At 54.1% G+C, this 20858-nt stretch overlaps 6 protein-coding genes across 6 annotated transcripts; 4 read left to right on the top strand and 2 right to left on the bottom strand.

The window, feature by feature from the left end:
• Positions 1 to 547: 547 nt before the first annotated feature.
• On the top strand, positions 548 to 1511 carry T310_2975 (uncharacterized protein; the record flags this gene model as incomplete). The annotated part of the gene is made up of 2 exons (XM_013474156.1): positions 548 to 736; positions 783 to 1511. The coding sequence occupies 2 exons, from the start codon at positions 548 to 550 to the stop codon at positions 1509 to 1511; spliced, it is 918 nt and encodes a 305-aa protein (XP_013329610.1).
• A 103-nt stretch (positions 1512 to 1614) lies between these two features.
• On the bottom strand, positions 1615 to 2875 carry T310_2974 (uncharacterized protein; the record flags this gene model as incomplete). The annotated part of the gene is made up of 4 exons (XM_013474155.1): positions 1615 to 2014; positions 2078 to 2472; positions 2524 to 2643; positions 2699 to 2875. 4 exons carry the CDS (start codon positions 2873 to 2875, stop codon positions 1615 to 1617), a joined length of 1092 nt encoding a protein of 363 aa, XP_013329609.1.
• Positions 2876 to 4931: 2056 nt separating this feature from the next.
• Positions 4932 to 11586, top strand: T310_2973 (C1 tetrahydrofolate synthase; the record flags this gene model as incomplete). The annotated part of the gene is made up of 8 exons (XM_013474154.1): positions 4932 to 7524; positions 7578 to 7773; positions 8160 to 8443; positions 8508 to 8654; positions 8723 to 8804; positions 8912 to 9173; positions 9314 to 11421; positions 11478 to 11586. 8 exons carry the CDS (start codon positions 4932 to 4934, stop codon positions 11584 to 11586), a joined length of 5781 nt encoding a protein of 1926 aa, XP_013329608.1.
• Positions 11587 to 12714: 1128 nt separating this feature from the next.
• On the top strand, positions 12715 to 14886 carry T310_2972 (Isocitrate dehydrogenase (NADP(+)); the record flags this gene model as incomplete). Its single annotated transcript, XM_013474153.1, has 8 exons — positions 12715 to 13032; positions 13314 to 13397; positions 13433 to 13443; positions 13540 to 13573; positions 13610 to 13763; positions 13817 to 13853; positions 13909 to 14405; positions 14459 to 14886. 8 exons carry the CDS (start codon positions 12715 to 12717, stop codon positions 14884 to 14886), a joined length of 1563 nt encoding a protein of 520 aa, XP_013329607.1.
• Positions 14887 to 15682: 796 nt separating this feature from the next.
• T310_2971 (uncharacterized protein) lies at positions 15683 to 18004 on the top strand (the record flags this gene model as incomplete). The annotated part of the gene is made up of 5 exons (XM_013474152.1): positions 15683 to 15907; positions 16021 to 16389; positions 16452 to 16532; positions 16601 to 17163; positions 17269 to 18004. 5 exons carry the CDS (start codon positions 15683 to 15685, stop codon positions 18002 to 18004), a joined length of 1974 nt encoding a protein of 657 aa, XP_013329606.1.
• A 95-nt stretch (positions 18005 to 18099) lies between these two features.
• Positions 18100 to 19709, bottom strand: T310_2970 (uncharacterized protein; the record flags this gene model as incomplete). Its single annotated transcript, XM_013474151.1, has 4 exons — positions 18100 to 18411; positions 18485 to 18677; positions 18735 to 19527; positions 19601 to 19709. The coding sequence occupies 4 exons, from the start codon at positions 19707 to 19709 to the stop codon at positions 18100 to 18102; spliced, it is 1407 nt and encodes a 468-aa protein (XP_013329605.1).
• Positions 19710 to 20858: the final 1149 nt, after the last annotated feature.

The following is a 20858-nucleotide window of genomic DNA, read 5'->3' as shown; positions in this document are numbered from 1 at the left end:
GATCGTTTTCAGAGTAATCTACTCTGTATTCAAGTCCATTCGAGTCGATCAAGGGAGCGAGACCCCGGCACCTTGCCAGTCAGGTCGATCGATTCGAATTGTAAGTCAGACAACGTCGTTATCAGTCGTCTGCCAGTGCTGCCGGGCTCATAACCTCTCGGCGTAAGGCTGCCGAGAGCTCAGTGGGGAAATAGATGAAGTCTATCTAGGCATAGAAGATCAATATATTATTGCTCCCTCTGGGGAAGAAAAGGAAGAACTGACTAGGAGCCGGCGTTGAGGTCGGCTCTAAATCTGCGTGGCCGGTTTGGCGGTCACGTGGTAACTGACAGCTGATTGGTCAGACCTGGCAGCTGCCTGAATGCCGTATGGGTCAGGCACCAACAACATGTAACTTCCTAAGTGTGAGGAGGGGCTGTATTGCATTCCATTGCACATACATTACATCTCTTTCTATATCCCATTGCCTCAGGGGTTATATTATATTGTTATTGCTTATCGTATAATTTATATATTATCTACGTCTTAGAACGAGAGAAGGAAGAAAATGACCGCTCAAGACAACCAAACCACAAACCACTCGTCCGAGGATCAGAAATCCCAATCCCAATCCCAATCCCAGCTCCCATCATGGTACCAGAAGAACGTCACCAGCATCAACCCCGAAGCGCAACATCTTCTCGAGTCGTACAGCGGCTTCAAGCCGGAGGAAGTCGTGCCGCATGTTGTTGCTTTGGTAAGAGACCTTCGTCTGTGCAGTACGTACGTACTGACTTCACCAGCGCGATGAAGCATTCCAAGTCTACCACTACTCCTGCATCGGCCAGATGCGCTTCCTCTCCTTCAACCTCTCGCACATGCCCTTCTGGCCGCGCGTGCTGGAGTGGCTGCGCTCTGACCCAGAGGCAGGCTTCCTAGACGCCGGGTGCTGTTTCGCGCAGGAGGTGCGGTTCCTCGCCAACCAGGAGGGCATTTCCGACAGGCAGCTGTACGGGTGCGATCTGGAGAAGGTGTTTATCGACCTGGGCTACCGCCTCTTCCGCGACGAGGGCAAGCTGGCCGCGACGTTTGTGGTTGGCGACCTGGCGGTCGCGGACGACGACGTCTACGAGGCCAGCGACCTGGCCAAGACGCTGCGCGGCAAGATGGACGTCATCTTCGCCAGCTCGCTGTTCCACATGTGGGACTATGACGTCCAGCTGCGGGTTGCCCGCCGCATGGTGGCCATGTGTCGCGACCGCGAGGGCGTCATGATCACCGGCCGCCAGATGGGCAGTCTCCTGGGCGGACGGTACCCGATGACGGGGATGAAAGAGGGCGGAAGCACCAACTACCGCCACAATGTCGAAACTATCAAGGGCTTCTGGCACGATGTGGGCGAGGCGACCAATACCCGCTGGACGGTCGAGGCCGACACCTACTGGGGCGAGGAGATGGAACAGACCAAGAATGCGCCCTGGGCGGAACCGAATATGCGGATGATCTGGTGGTGCGCGACGAGAAAGAAGTAGTTGAAAAAGTAGAATATAGAATGAAATTGTCGTTACATCATTTCCATTCAGACCCAAAATAAATACATGCATGTATGTACAGACTATTTCATCAAGTGTAAATTCATCCAGACACATCCACATCAGTCCTCACATGGATATGATTGTTGTTGTTATAATTCTTTCCAAAGTCCCTTCGGAATTCGTACTCTGGTCGTTGCGTGCTCGTCACATGGCTGTGATACAGGTACTCTTCACTCAGGTTGCTCAACGTGTACGGCCGTGGCGGCATCCTCACCGACGAAGACTTCATCGCATATGTCTGCGACGCGTCCGTCCCCTGCTTCGACCCAATTGAAACCCGGACCAGCGAAAAGACCGGCACGACTGACGCGCACACGATGGCCAGGTTCAGTTCGGCCACGTTCAGAATGTCGAATGGCACTGTGCCATACGTGGGGTCCTCGCTGGCGTCGGTGTCGACTTCTAGGACGATAATTCGGGTGAGACCGCAGCAGCAGGCACTGCCTCTGGTCAGTTTCGTTTCTCTCCCAAATTTCCTGTCTCTGGTGCAAGACAAAACCTACACTAAACCCACGCCAAATAACGCGACCAAACCAAGCCGTTTCGACAGGGGCAGTTGCAGATTGGAGACCGTCGCCAGCGGCAGCAGCAGGACGGCGAAGTCGGAGATGACGCTGAAGATCAACGGGATGGCGACGACCCTGACCGAGGACGAACATTCGCCTTTGATGTGGGATTTGGGGTCAAACCGCTCCCAGTAGGTCTGGGGCGGCAGGCATTGGAAGATGTAGAACAGAGTCGAGCCAATCGCCCACAGGACGGCGTAGACGAGGTTGATCCACCACACGACTGTGAGCCAGCGCTGGTAGGTGAGGAAGAGGCGGCGGTAGAAGAACAGAAGCGCCAGCTTGACGGCGAGCAGGCAGGGACCGTTGAAGACGGCTGTCAACCAGAAAGTCTGAGAGCCGTCAGGTCTGTCTCTTCAGATTAAGTCCTGATTCGCACTCACCACGAAGATGTTCTTGATGTTCTGCATCGACGGGTCCTCGGCCTTGACCCGCCATATGTGCAGGCCGAGGCCATAATGCTCGCCGACCAGCGTCGCGACGGTGACGACGTTTGCGAAGATCTAGAACCACTCAGTCGAATGCGGTCGAAAGGGGGAAGAACAATTGACTGCATACCAGAGCAGCGACCAGACAGTGGTCCTCCAGCAGCGGTCGCTTGTGCAGCCGGCATTGGGCCCAGATGCGCAGCAGCACCGACAGGTTGCCCAGCACCAGCAGCGTCACGCACACGCCCACGATGGCGGGCTGGTGCGAATGCGACCACTCCGCCAGTTGCTCTGCTGTCAGCGGCATGTTGGCTGTCCAGCAGAGGAGATCTTATCTCCTGCACGGATGATGAACTGGGATCAGGCGTGGAGGAGGGTGTTGAGCATCAAGCAGACATGGATGTAATAGACATGGATGTAATCGTTCTCGCATCCATCCCAACTGCAAGCCAGCCCCCTGCAAACGCAGGGTCCCAGGAACCGCGTGCAGGGTGAGATCGCGGTGATAAGCTTTGGAATGCTACTGGGGTGCGACTCTTGCGACTTGGACCCTTGCATGGCTGCCCTGGCTGGTGGAGAGCGAGTAACTACTGCATGGTGTTCATGCGAGCAGGGATGGCACCCTGTAGGATAGGCTCGTGGCAGGCCTGGCTGCGTTAGTGATGGAACATCCTTGTCAGCAACCATGCTACGTACCTTTCCACTAGAGTATACCCGGTAGACAGTGCTCCATGATTGATTATCGCCTTGAAGGGATACCATAGCGGGACAGGATCGACACTGCAATTCCTCGGCATTTGACCCCACAGGGCATACAGCAGGCTGGAGAGCGTCGAGCACGGGCACTGATCAGTGGTTGCGCTTCAGCGTGAGACATGAACAGGCCCATCCGGCGAGGTCACCGTGAGTTTTGGCCCCCAGGATGAGAATTTAGCACGAGCCCTGCTCCGGAGCACATTGGGCTCCGTGCTCCGACTGACAAGCAGACAAGCTCGAGCGGATGGCGGACGGGAGGCAGATTGGGCGGGTGGTGGCGGAGTCTACTCCGGAGTAGTCCGCGTTTACTGCTCCTTGCTGCATGGTATCTAACTCTATTTATGATTGCTTACGGCTTAGGGCAGGTAGTATTCTTCGTCCTTCTTACTGCAGGATATACCCACAGCCTAAGCTAATCCAGAAGCCAAAGACGAATTCTGTACGGAGTACGTCTATCAGATCAGAACGAGCCGTCAATCAAAGGCACCCAATTGAATCTCCTGATCTAAGTATAATCATCCAGGTCAGAAATCCAGAATGATCACTGGATCGGGAATTTCTTTCAATAGCCTGCAGAAGGATTGCAACCCCTGCCTGCTTATTCAGCTTAGCGGACAGCCTCCGATCTCTGCTGCCCAAAACGGCATTGTGATTCGTCGCCCCCAACCGATCGATCACGCCGGCAAGATCGTTGCATGCACGTGCGCGCCCGTGATCGGACTGATGTCGTGCATAACCTGAGTATATTTACTGCTATTATTATGCAGTATGAGTATAGTATCATTGTGTGTTCAACTCGTATGACGGATTGGATGCCATCGACTGAAGCTTCAAGGGGACAGCCAGGATGGCCTGATAGAGGACCCCAGTCGACTCACTGCTGACTATATCTAGTACGACCGAGCTAAATTTAAATCCAGATTAGCATGACGCCAATCTCCACCTCTAGCCCTTTTCAGTTTAATGCTTATTTTTCTTATTCCGTCCTTGTCTTTTATCGGCAGAGCACAACGGAGTATACAATACTAGGTACGGTAGATGTGCTTCCTACGACTCCGTACAGCGCCATTGCCGGTAATATTGATCAATGTCACCTCAATAGTCTGACTTAAGAGCGCCATTTTTTTAGCACCCGTTTTTTTTATCTTAACTGTAACTCCACGGCAAACGGGTTCGGTATATCTCCCGGGACAACTCCCGTGAGGATAGACTGACTGGTTTCGCTCGCCATGATGCTACACAGCCAGCCACGCATTTTTATTGCGTAAAGAGAGGCCCCATCGATAGATCGTCCTGTGGTCCTCTCGAGCGGAGTCACTTGACCTCCCATTGCTAAGGATCGATGGGCTCGCTCTAGCAATACTCTGGAGTATGTTCGCTCGAAGATGACGTCTGTCGGTACATACTCCGTAGTAGGGGCGAGTATCTATCTACCTAGGTTGTACCTGCGAGCTGCGTCGGATTACGCGGAATCTAGGTACCTCCATGCCGCCATACATGTACCCATGTACCCCTCCCGACAGTCTGGGGGGAGAGAGGAGTGGATCTACAATCCCATGTCAGTCTTTGCCTGCAGATAGTCGCGAGAAAAGAAAATTAAAAAAAAGATGGCGATCCAAGCTCAGACATATGAAAATCACACTTCGCCTCCAGTGGCCAAGACTCGTGATGGCACGACGGTCAAGACCTTGATAGATATCCTGGCTGCTGCGTCTCAAACAGACACCGGAGTAAATTTCTACACATCGCCCGGCGAATCGATCCGCTTCAGCTACAGACAGCTGCTCGCAGACGCAGCAGACAAAGCACGCTTGCTGCACAAGACCCCTGGGTTAACGGACCGGAGAGTCGTCCTCATACACTTCGACAACCATGTCGACAATATCACCTGGTTCTGGGCGGCCGTCCAGGCAGGCCTGTTGCCGGCCATGTCCACTCCGCTGTCCGCGAATGCCCAGCAGCGTCAGCAGCACTTGCGCCATCTCACGACTCTGCTCGACAATCCTTTGATTGTGACTTCGGAGCGTCTCACCAAGCGCTTTCCCGAACTCAAGCTGCCGTCCACGCTTGAAATAGAGTCTCTGCAGCACAGTGCCAACGGCACCAGCGACGGTGTAACAAACGGAACCCTTCCTCAGCGCGCACCGTCTCAGGGCGATGAGCCCGCCGTGCTGATGCTCACCTCCGGCAGCACCGGCAATGCCAAAGCCGTGCCGCTGACCGTCCCTCAAATGGTCGCTTCCGTCCGCGGCAAAGGCAAGGCCTGCAACACGACCGCCAAGTCGGTCTTTCTCAATTGGATCGGACTGGACCATGTGGCCAACTTGCTCGAGATTCATCTCCATGCCATGTTTCACGGAGCCGAACAGGTGCAGGTGCAGGCCAACGATGTGATCTCCGATCCACTGCTCTTCTTGAATCTCATCCACAAGCACCGCGTCTCCCACTCGTTCGCTCCCAACTTCTTTCTGGCGCTCCTGAGCAAGAGACTGGCGGCGGCGGACCCGTCAGATCCGGTCTTTTCAATTGACCTGTCCTGTCTTCAGGGCATTGTAACTGGCGGCGAGGCAAACGTGGTGGAAACCGCAAAGACAGTCACGGAACAATTGAACCGTCTCGGTGCCCAGGGCCAGGTGTTCCGCATTGGATACGGTTTAACGGAGGTATGCGCTGCCCTCACATATGGCATGTTCGATCCCGAGTATGAGGACAGAGAAAAACACGAATTCGCCTCGATTGGCAGGCCTATCGACGAGGTCAGAGTCCGCGTCCAGACATTCGAAGGGATGCCTGCAGAGCCATACCAAGTCGGCGACCTGCACCTGTCCGGTGACGTCGTATTCAAAGGTTATTATCGCGACTTTGACGCAACCGCCAAGTCGTTCACCAAGGACGGCTGGTTCATCACCGGAGACAGGGGATACGTCGACTCTTCGGGAAAGCTCAACCTCGTCGGACGGAACAAAGAAATTCTCATCATCAACGGGGTCAACTATTCGCCACAGGATATCGAGAATGCTTTGGAGTCGGCCAATCTTCCCGGAGTGGTGTCGTCGTACTTTGCAACCTTCTCCCACAGGCCCAAAGGTAGCGACACAGAGGGATACTGTATCGTCTACAGCCCGCAGAACACCTTTGAGGATCCCCAGGTCCGCGACCGGATTGCCGAGTCGATCGCAAGAACCGCAAGTGCTGTGCCTGGAGTTCGTCCAGACTGGGTGATCCCCCTGCCCGTAGCCCGTCTGGAGAAATCGTCTCTCGGTAAACTGTCTCGAACCAAGCTGAAGAGGGAGTTTGACACTGGCGCCTTCAACGACGTGATGATTCGAAGCAAGGCACCAATTCAAACGTACCATCACACGGCGCGTGTGCCCCCAGTCACTCAGACAGAGAAAGAGATCGTCGATGCCCTGAGCGAAATGCTCGAAATGCCTGCCGATATCATCTCGGTGGATCGGACTATTTTTGAACTGGGGGTGACATCGATCAGCCTCTTCCGCTTTGAGCAACTGCTGCGCAAACGGTTCGATATCGCCGCGGGTGTGTCCATCATCACATTCCTCAACAGTCCAGTGATTCGAAACATCGCGAATGCAATCGATAACGCCAATTCCAACCAGTACAACCCCGTCGCGCAGCTGCAGGCGCGTGGTGACAAGACCCCACTCTGGCTGGTCCATCCAGCCTCGGGCAATGTCCTGGCTTTCCTTCCGCTATCGCGCACCATGGTGGATCGTCCCCTGTACGCGCTGACGGCGCGAGGGCTCAGCAGCAATGAGCCGTTGTTTTCCAGCATCGCCGAGATGGCAGATACGTACTTCCAGCATGTGAAGCGCGTTCAGCCCCATGGGCCGTACGCATTGACCGGCTATTCGCTGGGTACGACGGTGGCATACGAGCTGGCCAAGCGGCTTGAAGCCAACGGCGACGAAGTGGCATTCTGCGGCGCGCTGGATTCTCCGCCACACATTATCCCCCTGGTCGGGCATCTGGACTGGACGGCCGCTGCGGTTCGGGTGACCTACTTCCTCGAATTGATTGCCCAAGATGACATTCCCAAGTATGAGGAGCAACTGCGGGGGCTGCCGCAGATCGACGTCGTGAAACGGCTTCTGGAGTTGTCCCGACCTGAGCAACTCGCGAAGCTCAAGCTGACCCCGGAGCAGCTCATGGCGATTGTCCATGTGACAGACAATTTTGGTAAGCTGGCCGGTTCCATTCTTTTCGAGAGGAAGATACGCTGACCAGAGCAGGAAAAATGGGCAAGAAATACGAGCCCAAGGGCAAGATCAAGAAGATGGATGTCTTCTATTGCACGCCACTGCATTCGGTGTGCCTGAGCAAGGAGAAGTGGGTGAGCGACCAGCTGGCGAAGTGGCAGGACTTCTCGCGCGAGCCGATCGAGTTCATCGAGTGCGAGGGCGACCACGCGGACATGCTCAACTCTACGTATGTGGAGGGATTTGAGGAGCGGCTCAACAGAGTCCTGGCGGCCAGAGGTCTCTAGAACAGGAATCCTGTTTGTACGAGGAGAGCGTGCTGTATAGTATTTTGAATGCAATCTGTCAGCAGATGGCGCTTAACCCGATTGGGCTGGATCTTGTCACGTTGCCACTAACCCGATCAGGCAACTGCACGTCTCCCAGTTTCCCGCGGCATCACTGTCAGTCGACGGGAAAGGAGAACAGAAGCCTTTGCAAGAATTCCTTCAGCCCGCCGATTTCGGTGAAAATTATGATGCTGCTGGGGCATGCGGTCGTCTTCGTAGATCCGTATCCATAGGTAGAGTAGGCCCTGTGTCGATTAGATTGTCCACTGTGCACATCTCCGATCAGTGACTCCGTCGAGCTGCTGTATCTCCGCCGGCCAACCTCCAATGGCTCCGTGTGCCTGACAACTCTCACCTCGTACCCTCGGGCCCCTCCAGTGCAGGTAGCTCATGCTCCTCTCGGCCGCCGGTCCTCTTCCAAGACCGCTGCCCCGCTGCAAGTCCAACTTTGTTGGTCCAATCCCCCTCGCTGCGTTATTGGCGTGTCGAAGCCTGTCGACTGCCCATCGAGGGGCATCGTCCCGGACCGTTCGCGTGCTCGCTTCTCCTCCCAGATCGTCCACACCATCCGTGCGGGGGAAAGAATTTCCACGGCTCCTCGTTTCGTCTGGCACTCCTCCTTGTCATCGTCGAGCGTTGGCGACTACCGGGATCAAGATGGTGGGAAAGAAGATCGATGGCACCGCGATTGCCAAGGATATCCGGGAGAGGCTGAAGGGGGAGATACAAAAGCTACAGGAGACCAATCCGCGGTTCAAGCCCAACTTGGTCATCTTCCAAGGTTCGTTGTTTGCTGAAACTCTTCCGGTAGAAATTAAAACTACGACAGTGCTGACAGAAATGTTATAGTTGGTGACAGATCCGATTCAAGTATACTTCCCACCTCTACGACTTCCACCGGACAATGTACTGACGCAATGCAGGCACATATGTGCGCATGAAATTAAAAGCTGCGGAGGAAGTGAGTGCCCCAGTTGATGTCGGTTCCGCGAAAAGGGTCTAACAGCGCTCTTTCTACAAGGCAAATATCCTCTGCAGCATTGTCAAGTTCCCCGAGTCGATCACCCAGGCGGAGATTATCCAAGAAATCACCAAGGCAAACAATGACCCTGCCGTGCACGGAATCCTCGTCCAACTGCCTCTCCCTGAACATATCTCCGAACACGCAGTGACATCTGCTGTCGCCGACGAGAAGGATGTCGACGGGTTTGGCGCGGTCAACATTGGCGAACTTGCCAAGCGAGGCGGTCGCCCTCTGTTCGTGCCTTGCACCCCTCAAGGTGTTATGGAGCTCCTGCGGGTGAGCGGAGTTGACCTGCAGGCAAGGAGGCAGTCGTGCTGGGTCGCAGTGATATCGTTGGCAGCCCTGTCAGCTATCTCTTGAGGAACGCTGACGCCACCGTTACTGTGTGCCACTCCAAGACTAAGAACTTGGATGAGATTCTCAAGCGCGCAGATATCCTCGTGGCTGCGATTGGAAAGCCGGAGTTTGTCAGGGGTGAGCAGCTGAAACCGGGCGTTGTTGTCATTGATGTTGGTATCAATTATGTTCCGGACGCTTCCAAGAAGTCTGGCCACAGGCTTGTGGGCGACGTCCACTTCGACTCTGCGGTCGAAGTCGCGTCCCAAATCACTCCTGTCCCTGGCGGTGTTGGTCCCATGACCGTGGCTATGCTTCTTCAGAACGTTGTCAACGCTGCCAAGGCCTACTTTGACAGGCAGAAGAACAGGCATATCGTGCCGCTGCCTCTGAAGCTGACCAAGCCTGTTCCATCTGACATTGCTATTTCTCGTTCACAGCGTCCAAAGCCTATCACTGCCCTTGCGGCGGAGATTGGTATTGAGGCCCATGAGCTGGAACCTTACGGCCACACCAAGGCCAAGGTGAGCCTGAGCGTTCTGGATCGTTTGGCTCATCGCCGCAATGGACGGTACATTCTAGTCACTGGGATCACTCCCACCCCTCTGGGAGAGGGAAAGTCCACTACCACGATAGGTCTCACCCAGGCTCTGGGGGCGCATCTGGGCAGGATCGCTTTCGCCAATGTCAGGCAGCCCAGCCAAGGCCCAACCTTCGGTATTAAGGGAGGCGCTGCAGGAGGTGGATACAGCCAGGTCATTCCTATGGATGAATTCAACCTTCATCTGACTGGCGATATTCATGCCATTACTGCCGCCAACAACCTCTTGGCGGCGGCTATTGACACTCGCATGTTCCACGAAGCTACGCAAAAGGATGGCCCTCTCTACAAGCGGCTGGTGCCCACCAAGAATGGAAAGCGGGAATTCCAGCCCGTTATGTTCCGACGGCTGAAGAAACTGGGCATCGACAAGACCAACCCGGATGACCTTACGGAGGAGGAAATTCGTCGCTTTGCTCGGTTAGATATCGACCCCGACACGATTACCTGGCGTCGTGTGTTGGACGTCAACGACCGACACCTTCGCGGAATCACTATCGGCCAGGCTCCCACCGAGAAGGGTCTGACTCGCGAGACGGCTTTCGATATCTCCGTGGCGAGTGAGTGCATGGCCATTCTGGCTCTGAGCAACGACCTCGCCGACATGCGGGAACGACTGGGACGGATGGTGATTGCGACGTCGAAGAATGGCGACCCCGTCACCTGCGATGACATTGGTGTTGGTGGGGCTCTGACGGCTCTCATGAAGGACGCTATCAAGCCCAACCTGATGCAGACTCTGGAGGGGACTCCGGTCTTTGTCCACGCTGGTCCGTTCGCGAACATCAGTATCGGCGCCAACTCGGTGGTGGCCGACAAGCTTGCGTTGAAGCTTGCTGGTACCGAACCCGACGAGGACCACGACGCCAAGACGGGATTTGTGGTGACGGAAGCTGGCTTCGATTTCACCATGGGTGGCGAGCGCTTCTTCAACATCAAGTGCCGATCTTCCGGCCTTGTTCCCGACACGGTGGTCGTGGTCGCGACGGTCCGGGCGTTGAAGGTGCACGGTGGCGGGCCCGAAATCTCGCCTGGTGCACCGCTGCCTGACGTCTACCGGACGGAAAACTTGGAGATTCTGCGCAAGGGCTGCGTGAATCTGCGCAAGCACATTGAGAATGCCAAGCAATACGGCATCCCCGTCGTGGTCGCGATCAACAAGTTCGACACGGACACCGATGCCGAGATTGCACTGATCCGCGAAGAGGCCATCGCGGCGGGCGCGGAGGACGCCGTCCCGGCTAACCACTGGGCGGAAGGCGGAGCTGGAGCGGTTGACTTGGCGAAGAGCGTGATTGCGGCGAGCTCCAAGCCCAAAGACTTCAAGCTGCTGTACGATCTCGACGGGACGGTGCAGGAACGCATTGACCGGATCGCCAAGGCCATGTACGGGGCGGACAAGGTGGAGTTCAGCGAGCTGGCGCAGAAGAAGGTGGACACGTACACGAAGCAAGGCTTCGGAAACCTGCCCATCTGCATTGCCAAGACGCAGTACTCGCTCAGCCACGATCCAGCCCTCAAGGGAGCTCCTACGGGCTTCACGGTGCCCATCCGCGACGTGAGGTTGGCCGTGGGAGCAGGATATCTGTGAGTGTTTTTTTCTCCCTTTCCGTCATTTTGTTCTTTTACTGACAAAAAAACAGCTACGCCCTTGCTGCTGACATTCAGACCATTCCCGGTCTGCCCACAGCACCGGGATACCTCAACGTGGACGTGGACCCCGAGACGGGAGAGATCGATGGACTGTTTTAGACACCCATTGCTCTGACGTCTGCATCGGTGGTTGTTATATACCCATTGGTAGTATTTGAGTATTTTTTTTCTCTTTTTCTCTTGTTTACAAAGCGGTTCAACACATGGCCAAAACGGATGGGAGCTGGACGGGCGTGCATAGCGGGATGGGGCATGGCATGAAGACATGGTGGTGGTTTTTCAACACCTGGAGCGGTTATGATTTATATGCTTAGATGCTTACTGGTGAATGCATCGGATATTATTGTTCATATGGCAGTTGACTGCAATAAATGATACTGTGACCTAAGTATAGAATCGACTGTGTATTGTGCTTACATAAGGAATTGGTGCCTCAGGCACGATTCCCGGGGACGGACGGTTCTTCTCCGACAGAAGCCGGCAGAGCAGTTGCCGCGGAGGAAATGCTCCGCTCCGGAGACTCAAACGGCAAGTCACGGGCAGTGAGGGGCCAGTGACAAACAGTGACAAGTTTGTTCGACTTGCAAGACAGCTGGTCTTTGGCAGACTGTTTGTTTTATAAGGCTATTGATTGTATATAGTGAAATGCTGAATACACAGACAACTTAACTGCATCTTGCGTCGACATGCTCTCATCCAGCAGTTCTGCAGCAACACCAGCATGACGTCTCGAGGCCGGCTTCGGCGGCATGCTGTGGGGAGCCCCGCCCAGCCGGCGCGTTGGGTCGCCTGCAGGCATCCTGTCCTGGCCCAGTTTATCCGGACAGGAAAAACAAGCATCGCTGAGCTCCCAGCGCAAGGAGTGCACTTAGAGCACCGCGCCAGCCCTTTCTGGACAGCATTTCTTCCTCTCTTCGCCGTAGTTCTCTTCTCTCCCGTTCCTCGTTCTCTTCTGCTTCTCTTCTGCCTCTCTTCTGCTGCCTGTTGTGCTCGACGCCTCTGCGCCGGATCTGTACGCTGCAACCTCCACACCCACGACCGCCTCCGCCGCCTACTGGTCCACCTCTTCCGATCACCTCGGCTCTGCTGCGGACGGACGGACGAGGCAACGCAGGCGCTTGGGATCCGAAACACCACGGCATCAATCGGGAAAAGAAATAGAGCAGGAGACTGCAGCTCTCGTCGTTCGGGTAGTCTCGAACTGCTCGCCCAATCTAGTCGACCAGAATGCTTCTGCTTCGGAACAGTCCCGCCATTGCGCGCGGCGGCCTCCAGCTGCCCTCTTCCTCTCTCTTCTCCGTCTCTCGTCGCTCTGCCTTCTCTACTACTTCCTCTGTCTCTGCTTTCCGTGCTTCCTCATCGTTTTCTTCTCGCTCTGTGAACCCGCGAGCTGGTCTTGTCGTTCTCCCTTTGCGTTCTGCCCCTCTCGTCTCCCAGCATCTCTCTGCCGCATCGCTGCCCTCGCTGACCCAGGTTCGCACCATGGCTTCCGAGCGCGCCAAGATCAAGGTCAAGAACCCAGTTGTGGAACTGGATGGTGATGAGGTACGCTAGAGCCCCCTGTAGCCGTCGATCTTTCCTTCTGCATTTTATAGATCCAAGAGAGAATGAGTGAGATCGGGAGGAAGGATGGCATGGGCTTGCAGTGTTCTTGGTTTTATTTTCGTCTGCTCCCGAAGAGCGCGGGGAAATACGGCGATGAACTTCAGCCCCTCACCAATCATGCCGCTTCAGTCTGCATCTCAAGACATGGCATCGTGCTGACCGGTAGCCGTTTCTGGCATGTTTTCTTGTAGATGACAAGGATCATCTGGAAGGATATTAAGGAAAAAGTAAGCTTCGCCAGCGCCTGCACCCCCTGTCGTCGCGATGTGGCGGCCCTGCAACGGAATCGTGATCACATGCGGGGTGTATGTATTGTGACTGATACTAACTTTGCCAATAGCTCATCCTGCCGTGAGTGATCCATCATCCTGGTGTCCCTGCGTAAAGATGCTGCATGCGGTGCGGGGACGTTGCTCCTGCGGATGGCTTCTAAGACGAGCTGAACAGATACCTCGACATCGACCTGAAGTACTATGACTTGGTATGGGCCAATGGTCGTCCGACTTGTATTTTCTAGCCTAACAGCAAGCAGGGCTTGGAATACCGTGACCAGACCGACGACCAGGTTACCATCGACGCTGCCGAAGCCATCAAGAAGTATGGCGTTGGTGTCAAGTGCGCCACCATCACCCCCGACGAGGCGCGGGTCAAGGAGTTCAACCTGAAGAAGAGTACGCTCGCCAATCACCATGTCGTGGGTCCCAATGACTGACCATGAATACAGTGTGGCTGTCTCCTAATGGCACCATCCGAAACATCCTGTAAGTCTCCACTGTTGGAACTGTTGCTCACCGTAGATTCTCATATCCGCTGCAGGGGTGGAACGGTGTTCCGTGAACCCATTGTGATTCCCAGAATTCCTCGTCTCGTCCCTGGCTGGACGAAGCCCATCATCATCGGTCGTCACGCTTATGGTGACCAGTACCGGGCGACCGACCGTCTCATTCCCGGCGAGGGCACTCTCGAGCTGGTCTTTACTCCCAAGGGTGGCCAACCCGAGACTCTCAAGGTCTTTGACTTCAAGGGACCTGGTATCGCACAGACCCAATACAACACGGATGAGTCGATCCGTGGCTTCGCTCATGCCAGCTTCCAGATGGCGCTTCTCAAGGGGTTGCCCCTGTACATGAGCACCAAGAACACCATCCTGAAGAAATACGATGGCCGCTTCAAGGACATCTTCCAGGAGATCTATGAGAACGACTACAAGAAGGAGTTCGAGGCCAAGAACATCTGGTATGAGCACCGTCTGATCGACGACATGGTCGCTCAGATGATCAAGAGTGAGGGTGGATTTGTCGTTGCCATGAAGAGTGAGTCTGTCCCTTCTTCAAACTAGCGCAATCAGTGGCTGACAGTCGTTCAGACTACGATGGTGATGTCCAGTCCGACATTGTCGCCCAAGGCTTTGGGTCTCTCGGCCTGATGACCTCCACCCTGACTACTCCTGACGGATCCGCCTTCGAATCCGAGGCGGCCCACGGCACCGTGACGCGCCACTACCGCGAGTGGCAGAAGGGCCGTGAGACGTCGACGAACCCGATCGCGTCCATCTTTGCCTGGACCCGTGGTCTCATCCAGCGTGGTAAGCTGGACAACACTCCGGACGTGGTGACGTTCGCGGAACAGCTGGAGCGTGCTTGTATCGATGTGGTCAACGATGATGGCATCATGACCAAGGACCTGGCGCTGGCTTGCGGTCGCAAGGAGCGTGAGGCCTGGGTCACGACGCGGGAGTACCTGGATGCTGTTCAGAAGAAGCTGAATGCGAACCTGGCTCAGGCCAAGCTGTAGACATTGACTTTCCCGTTGCACGTCCCTGTTGCATGTCATCTTGGTTATTTACCACTGGTATAAGATGTGATGATTTATAAATGTACATACCCTTGTCCGTCCTTTGAAGCTCGAAGTGGAGCTAGACCTAATTGACAATCAGTCAATTGGGAATATACTTTTGAGTCAGAGGTTTTTATGATCACTAGGTAGATGTCTGGTTCCTCCTCGAGGAAATACGTTTCTATCTTTCTGTCAACAACGCAGTATTTAAGTTTCGCTGCCCACCACTATGAGTCTGATAACCAAGAACGGACAATCTCTTTTGTTTCAATATTGTAGACAGTATTGGAACTGAGTTACCCAGTAGAATACAATAGTAAAATCCCTGTCAGCAAAAAGCATCTTTTGTAGCACTGTCTGCTCTGAAAGGGCCCATACTGTTAACCCATTCAACAGTTACGTATTGGTGTCTTTTTTTATTTATATACTAAGCATCCACATACAAGTCCTACTCTTCGGAAGAGGGCTATTGTTAACACTCACCGTGGCAAATCATATAGGAATATTTACACTTCTCAGATATTGTTACAGAGAAGAATTTGGTATTTGTGGGCTTTGACGTTTAAGGACTCGTCAATTAATGGTAGAATACTCCAAGTCTAGACAGTCAATCCCCACAGTATGGACGCACTATGCAGAGACTAAAGGACCCGCCCCCGCACGATACATCAACCTTCCCCGCAAAAGTCGAACTCCTGCATAGGTACGGGAGCATCTTTTCATCAGACTGGATCTTTTTTTTTTACATGTCGTAATGTCCGCGCCAATTGAGTCGTCCGGACAAACGACTCATGGTAGCAGCCGCAAGCGACGTGCCTCCCAGGCATGCTCCACGTGTCGCGCCCGCAAAGTCCGCTGTGACATGCTGGAGACGGGGCTGCCGTGCTCGAGATGTCGCATTGACCGATTCGAGTGTGCGACGGAACCGCGGAAGAAGAGAGGAAGACGGGCGGTGCATGGACATGCACCGAACCTAGAAGTACGAGATGAAGCGCCGGGGACGGGGTCTCCTCCTCCTCCTTTTCTTCTTCCCCGCGTACCTCTCCTTCTTCTTCCGTTCGAGCTCTCCCCAAGCATAGTATCCTCCATCAGGTCCCTTACTCCCCTTTTCTGCTCGAATTCGCCAATGTCCATCTTGACCGTGATGATCTCGAGACGCAGAATAACGCCGAAAGACTATCGTGCCACCCACTGTCTATCACCCACGACGACCGCAGCGAAGAAGAAGAGGAGGACATTCTCTTCCTAAGACGGAAAGGAGCCTTTGATCTTCCCCCACGACATCTCATGGACCAATTCGTCGCGGCTTATTTTAAAATATTCCATCCTTTTTTCCCTGTCATCGACAAGGAGACTTTTCTGAAGGATTATTATTATTGTCGGGCTAAGGGGGAAAAATCGGGTCGTCATGAGGGACCTAGTCTGCTTTTGTTGCAGGCTGTTCTTTTCGTCGCTAGCAGTGTAAGGGCGATATTGTAAAGTACATCTATTTATGTACAATTTCACATGCTGACTATTCGTAGTACGTTACCCCAGAGCTGCTGGCAGAAGCGGGCTTTTCGTCGCGCAAAAAGGCGCGGCAGGTGATTCACAGGAGAGCGAAGGTACGTCTGAAAAGCAGAGTTTCACAAAAAAAAGGTTCAGATGTGAAAGGTTCTAAGTTATTCTGCAGTACCTCTACATCTTCGACTACGAATCCAACGACATTGTCAACATCCAAGCCCTCCTCCTCCTGAGCCACCACTATTCCTCGATGATCGACCAGAAACACACCTGGCACTGGGTCTACCAGGCAATCAGCCTCGCGCAGGGCGCGGGTCTGCACCGGGATCCGGGACCTGCTGCCCCCCAGCGACGACTCTGGGCCCGGATCTGGTGGGCCTGTCTGGTCCGGGATCGCCTGGTCAGCCTGGGCACCAACCGGCCGATGCACATCAACAGTCTGGACTGCACAGTGCGGATGCTGACGCCGGAAGACCTCGCCGAGAACGGGGACGGAGACGAGGATCGCGCCGTCAAGGTCGTCTTTCTCGAATTCGTCAAGCTTTGCCAGTATATGGAGGGCGTTTTGTCGCTGCAGCATCCGTCATCAACGACGACGACGACGATGGCGGGCAAGATATTGTCCGAGCAAGTGAGGGTTTGCGAGAACACTCTGCAGAATTGGCTCGATCATCTTGCGCCGGAAGCGAGACGGCTGGACCAGTCGTTCAGCCGTCCAGGCATTGCTACCTTGTACAGGACTGTTCTGCATTTGATTTACAAGTAGTAGTCCCCCAGTTCTCTCTCTCTCTCTCTCTTTTAATTCATTCTTTTAAATCCTTTTACTGACGTCACTAGTACCGTGATCATCGCACTGAATCAGTGCTCCGTCCCAGGCACTATTGAGACATCCAACTCTCGCATGACGCGCCAGGAAAAGATCCAACATGCTGCAGCCGACTCGACCCAGCTGGTCGCTCAACTGGTGAATTTCGATCTTGTCAAGTACTGTCCAACGATCTGGTACGGTCTAAGGATTAATCCTGAATCGCCGTTTTTTTTTCTAACTGCCTCAAGCGTGACAGCCGTGCTCCCTCCATTGATCATCCATCTCCTCGGAATCCGCACGTCTCTGTCATCGCCTGCCCTGAAGCAGCTCCATACGAATCGGTATAACATGTGCATGATGTTCCTGGAACAGCTTGGCGATATATACTGGCATGCGAGCGTCTACCATGACTTTTTCCAGCTGGCGCTGTCGGTCCACCAGGCGTCTTCTTCGAAATTGGTCTCCAGGTCGAACGAAGGTGATCCGCTGGTGGCGTTTCTGCAGCGGCTGATGATGTCGCGTGGTGGTGGCTTCGATGGAGCACATCTCAGCGCACAGAAGGAGGTGGATGGTGATGACGGTATCGCACCCGCTCAGACGGAGAGCATATCCGAAGACCACAGTCGTGTGTACGAATCACCCGGTCCATGCTCACTTGAGACAGCTCCGGAGATGGATGACACCGTGTCGGATCAACAGGATGTGCAGTTTGAGGAATGGCTCGATTTTGGCGCTGGCTTCCATAGTATCTTTCCGGCGGCTTAGCGGAAGAAATAAACATACCCTAGTTACATATCTTATTGCACATATCTGTATATATATAGTGTGCTCATGTGTATATATTGACGGACTACTTGCTATTACCGCTTCTCACCATTCCGAATCTTAAGTCCCTCCGGACTGTTCCAGAACCGACCATTAGGATACTCGTACTCCTCAATGGCGCTCGCCTTGTACTCGACGCTGTACCCTGCTTCCCACGGCGTCACGAAATAGCCATCCTTGACCTGCACCGGATGCGTGATGACCTCGTGGAAGGAATTGATGTGCTCCAGCAGACTCTTGTTCCCGGACACGCAGAGATAGTCGATCAGGGCGAGGTGCTGCGTATACTCATTGAGGCCGATGCCGCCGCTGTGAGGGACGACGGGGATGTTGAATCTGAGGTCAGCCTGTTAGAATGTGTTTCTTGGATTTTGGTTTATGGTGTTCTCACTTCTTCGCCATCAGCAACACCGCCAGCACCTCGTTCACCCCTCCCAGCCGACACGCGTCGATCTGGCAGATGTCAATCGCCCCGGCTTGCAGCAGCTGCTTGAACATGATCCGGTTCTGGCAGTGCTCGCCGGTAGCCACCTTGATGCCGTACGGCTTCAGCGCCTGTCTGATCGTGGCGTGGCCGAGGACGTCGTCGGGGGAGGTGGGTTCCTCGATGAAGCTAAACATAGTCAGCTTCTGCAATTGATGTAAAAAAGACGAGGCTGCGGGCACTGACTATGGCTTGAACTCCGCCAACTGCACCATCTTGTCAATCGCCTCAGGCACATTCCACACCTGGTTGGCATCGACCATGAGCATGTTGTCGTAGCCGATGACCTCGCGCGCGATCCTCAACCGACGCTTGTCATCCTCGATATCCCCGCCGACTTTCAGCTTGAACTTGGTCAGGCCCTCCTCGACCAGCATCGTCCGCATCAGCCGCACCATCTTCTCATCCGAGTACCCCAACCAGCCAGCCTGGGTGGTGTACGCAGGGACGGCGGTGTTGGTCTCCGCATCTCGCAGCCTCTCGGCCTTGGTTTCCGCCGCACTGCGGAGAATACCCAGCGCCTCGTCCGGCGTGACGGCGTCAACGATGTAGCGGAAGTCGATGCACCGCACGACCTCCTCGGGCGCCATGTCCGCCACAAGCCGCCAGACGGGTTTCCCTTCGAACCTAGCCCACAGATCCCAGAGGGCGTTGACGCATGCGCTCAGGCCCAGGTGCACGACGCCCTTCTCCGGCCCGACCCAGCGCAGCTGCGAGTCTGAGACCAGATACCGCCACGTCTGGCCCATGTTGGCCGTGAGGTCCGCCAGGGTCTTTCCGACGAGACGCTCGGCGACGTGGCGCGCCGCGGCGCAGACGAGATCGTTGCCGCGGCCGATGGTGAATGCGAAGCCGTGCCCGCGTAGCGAGTTGCTGCTGCTGCTGCTCGTCTTGAGAATGATGTATGCGGCGCTGTAGTCGGCGGCGGGGTTCATCGCGTCGGAGCCGGACTGGTCCAGACTGGTGGGAAATCGGAGGTCTGAAGTAGCAGACAGGAGGAACATGAAAGTTAGTATATATATCTTGCAATAGTAAAAGAGAAGGGTTCATACCATGCACCTCAAACGAGGTAATCACCACTTCTTCGCTAGCATCAGCATGATGACTACTACTACTGCCGTTGTTGCGAGGAGTTGTTCCTTGCTCTGTCGAGGGAGACATATTCGTTATCAAACGGGAGAGTAGAATATCTCGTACAGTAAGCAGTACAGTTCAAAGAAATGTAGTTCAGTGGCAGAGAGATGGTGAAGCCCTGGTCTGTATATATATATGTAGACAAAGTGAAAAGAATGGTCGATCAAGGGTTTACATTCACCACAAGGTTATATACGCGTTATATATATGATATTGAAGCTAGTAAATATATATAGAGCACTGTCACTCTCTGATCAACCCAACCTTCTAATATCATTTACCTGCCTACTATGGAGATCTGGAGGTAGGTACCTACGTAGGTAGGGTACAAACATCCGTCACGACCAATCACAGCGTTTTCTTCGGCTTTTTCGGGTATATACCTACCTAAGATCCGTTGTTCGTATCCCTATTATCCATCCATTAGGTATGTTCTGTATGTACTGTACATGTACGTATTCTGCTTTCTTTATTTTGTTTTATTTTATTATTATTATTTTTTTAAAAAGTTTATGGCTGTCGGTAAATAAATTGTTGTTGGTGGTTACATACATACTGTACTGTACTGTACATACATATAGGGTAGGCTTTATCGTTTTAAGGTTGAGGGTCTAGGGTTACTACCTGTGTATCTACATCCATGTACAGTAGGTATGTATATACCTATTATCTAGGAAGGTAGGTATAATGTATCAGATATATCTATCTGTGAATTGTTCTCTTGCGATAGTTTGTCAATTTGTTCAGCAGTAGTACTGCTGCAGTAGTACTAGCTGGCTATTATTCAGGACAGTTAATACGACGAGTATCGTACATATTCCAATCTTGACACTTCCGCTTCATTTACACCATTCTATACGTATACGTAGGTTAATCCGCCTCCGCACTCCCCGGCGCCACCGGACTCTTATAGCAGTGCACCGTCTGCGCATTGCAGTACGCCAGCAACCCCTCCGTCCCCCATTCTCCGCCCACACCACTCTGCTTCCATCCCGCCAGGTACCCGTCCGGCCGCGGTATCGGCGGCTTGTTGATGTACACCGTCCCGGACTGGATCCGATCGCCCAGCGCGTTGGCGCGGTCGATGTCGCCCGACCACACGCTTGCGCCTAGTCCGGTGTGCGTGTCGTTTACCCGTCGGATGACTTCATCTTCGTCTTTCCAGGAGAGGATGGG

This window comes from Rasamsonia emersonii, assembly GCF_000968595.1.
Source record: "Rasamsonia emersonii CBS 393.64 chromosome Unknown ctg1118621760044, whole genome shotgun sequence".
NCBI classification, from domain to species: Eukaryota; Fungi; Ascomycota; class Eurotiomycetes; order Eurotiales; family Trichocomaceae; genus Rasamsonia; species Rasamsonia emersonii.
The sequence above is the reverse complement of the archived record's forward strand: the minus strand, read 5'-3'. Positions and strand labels throughout refer to the sequence as shown.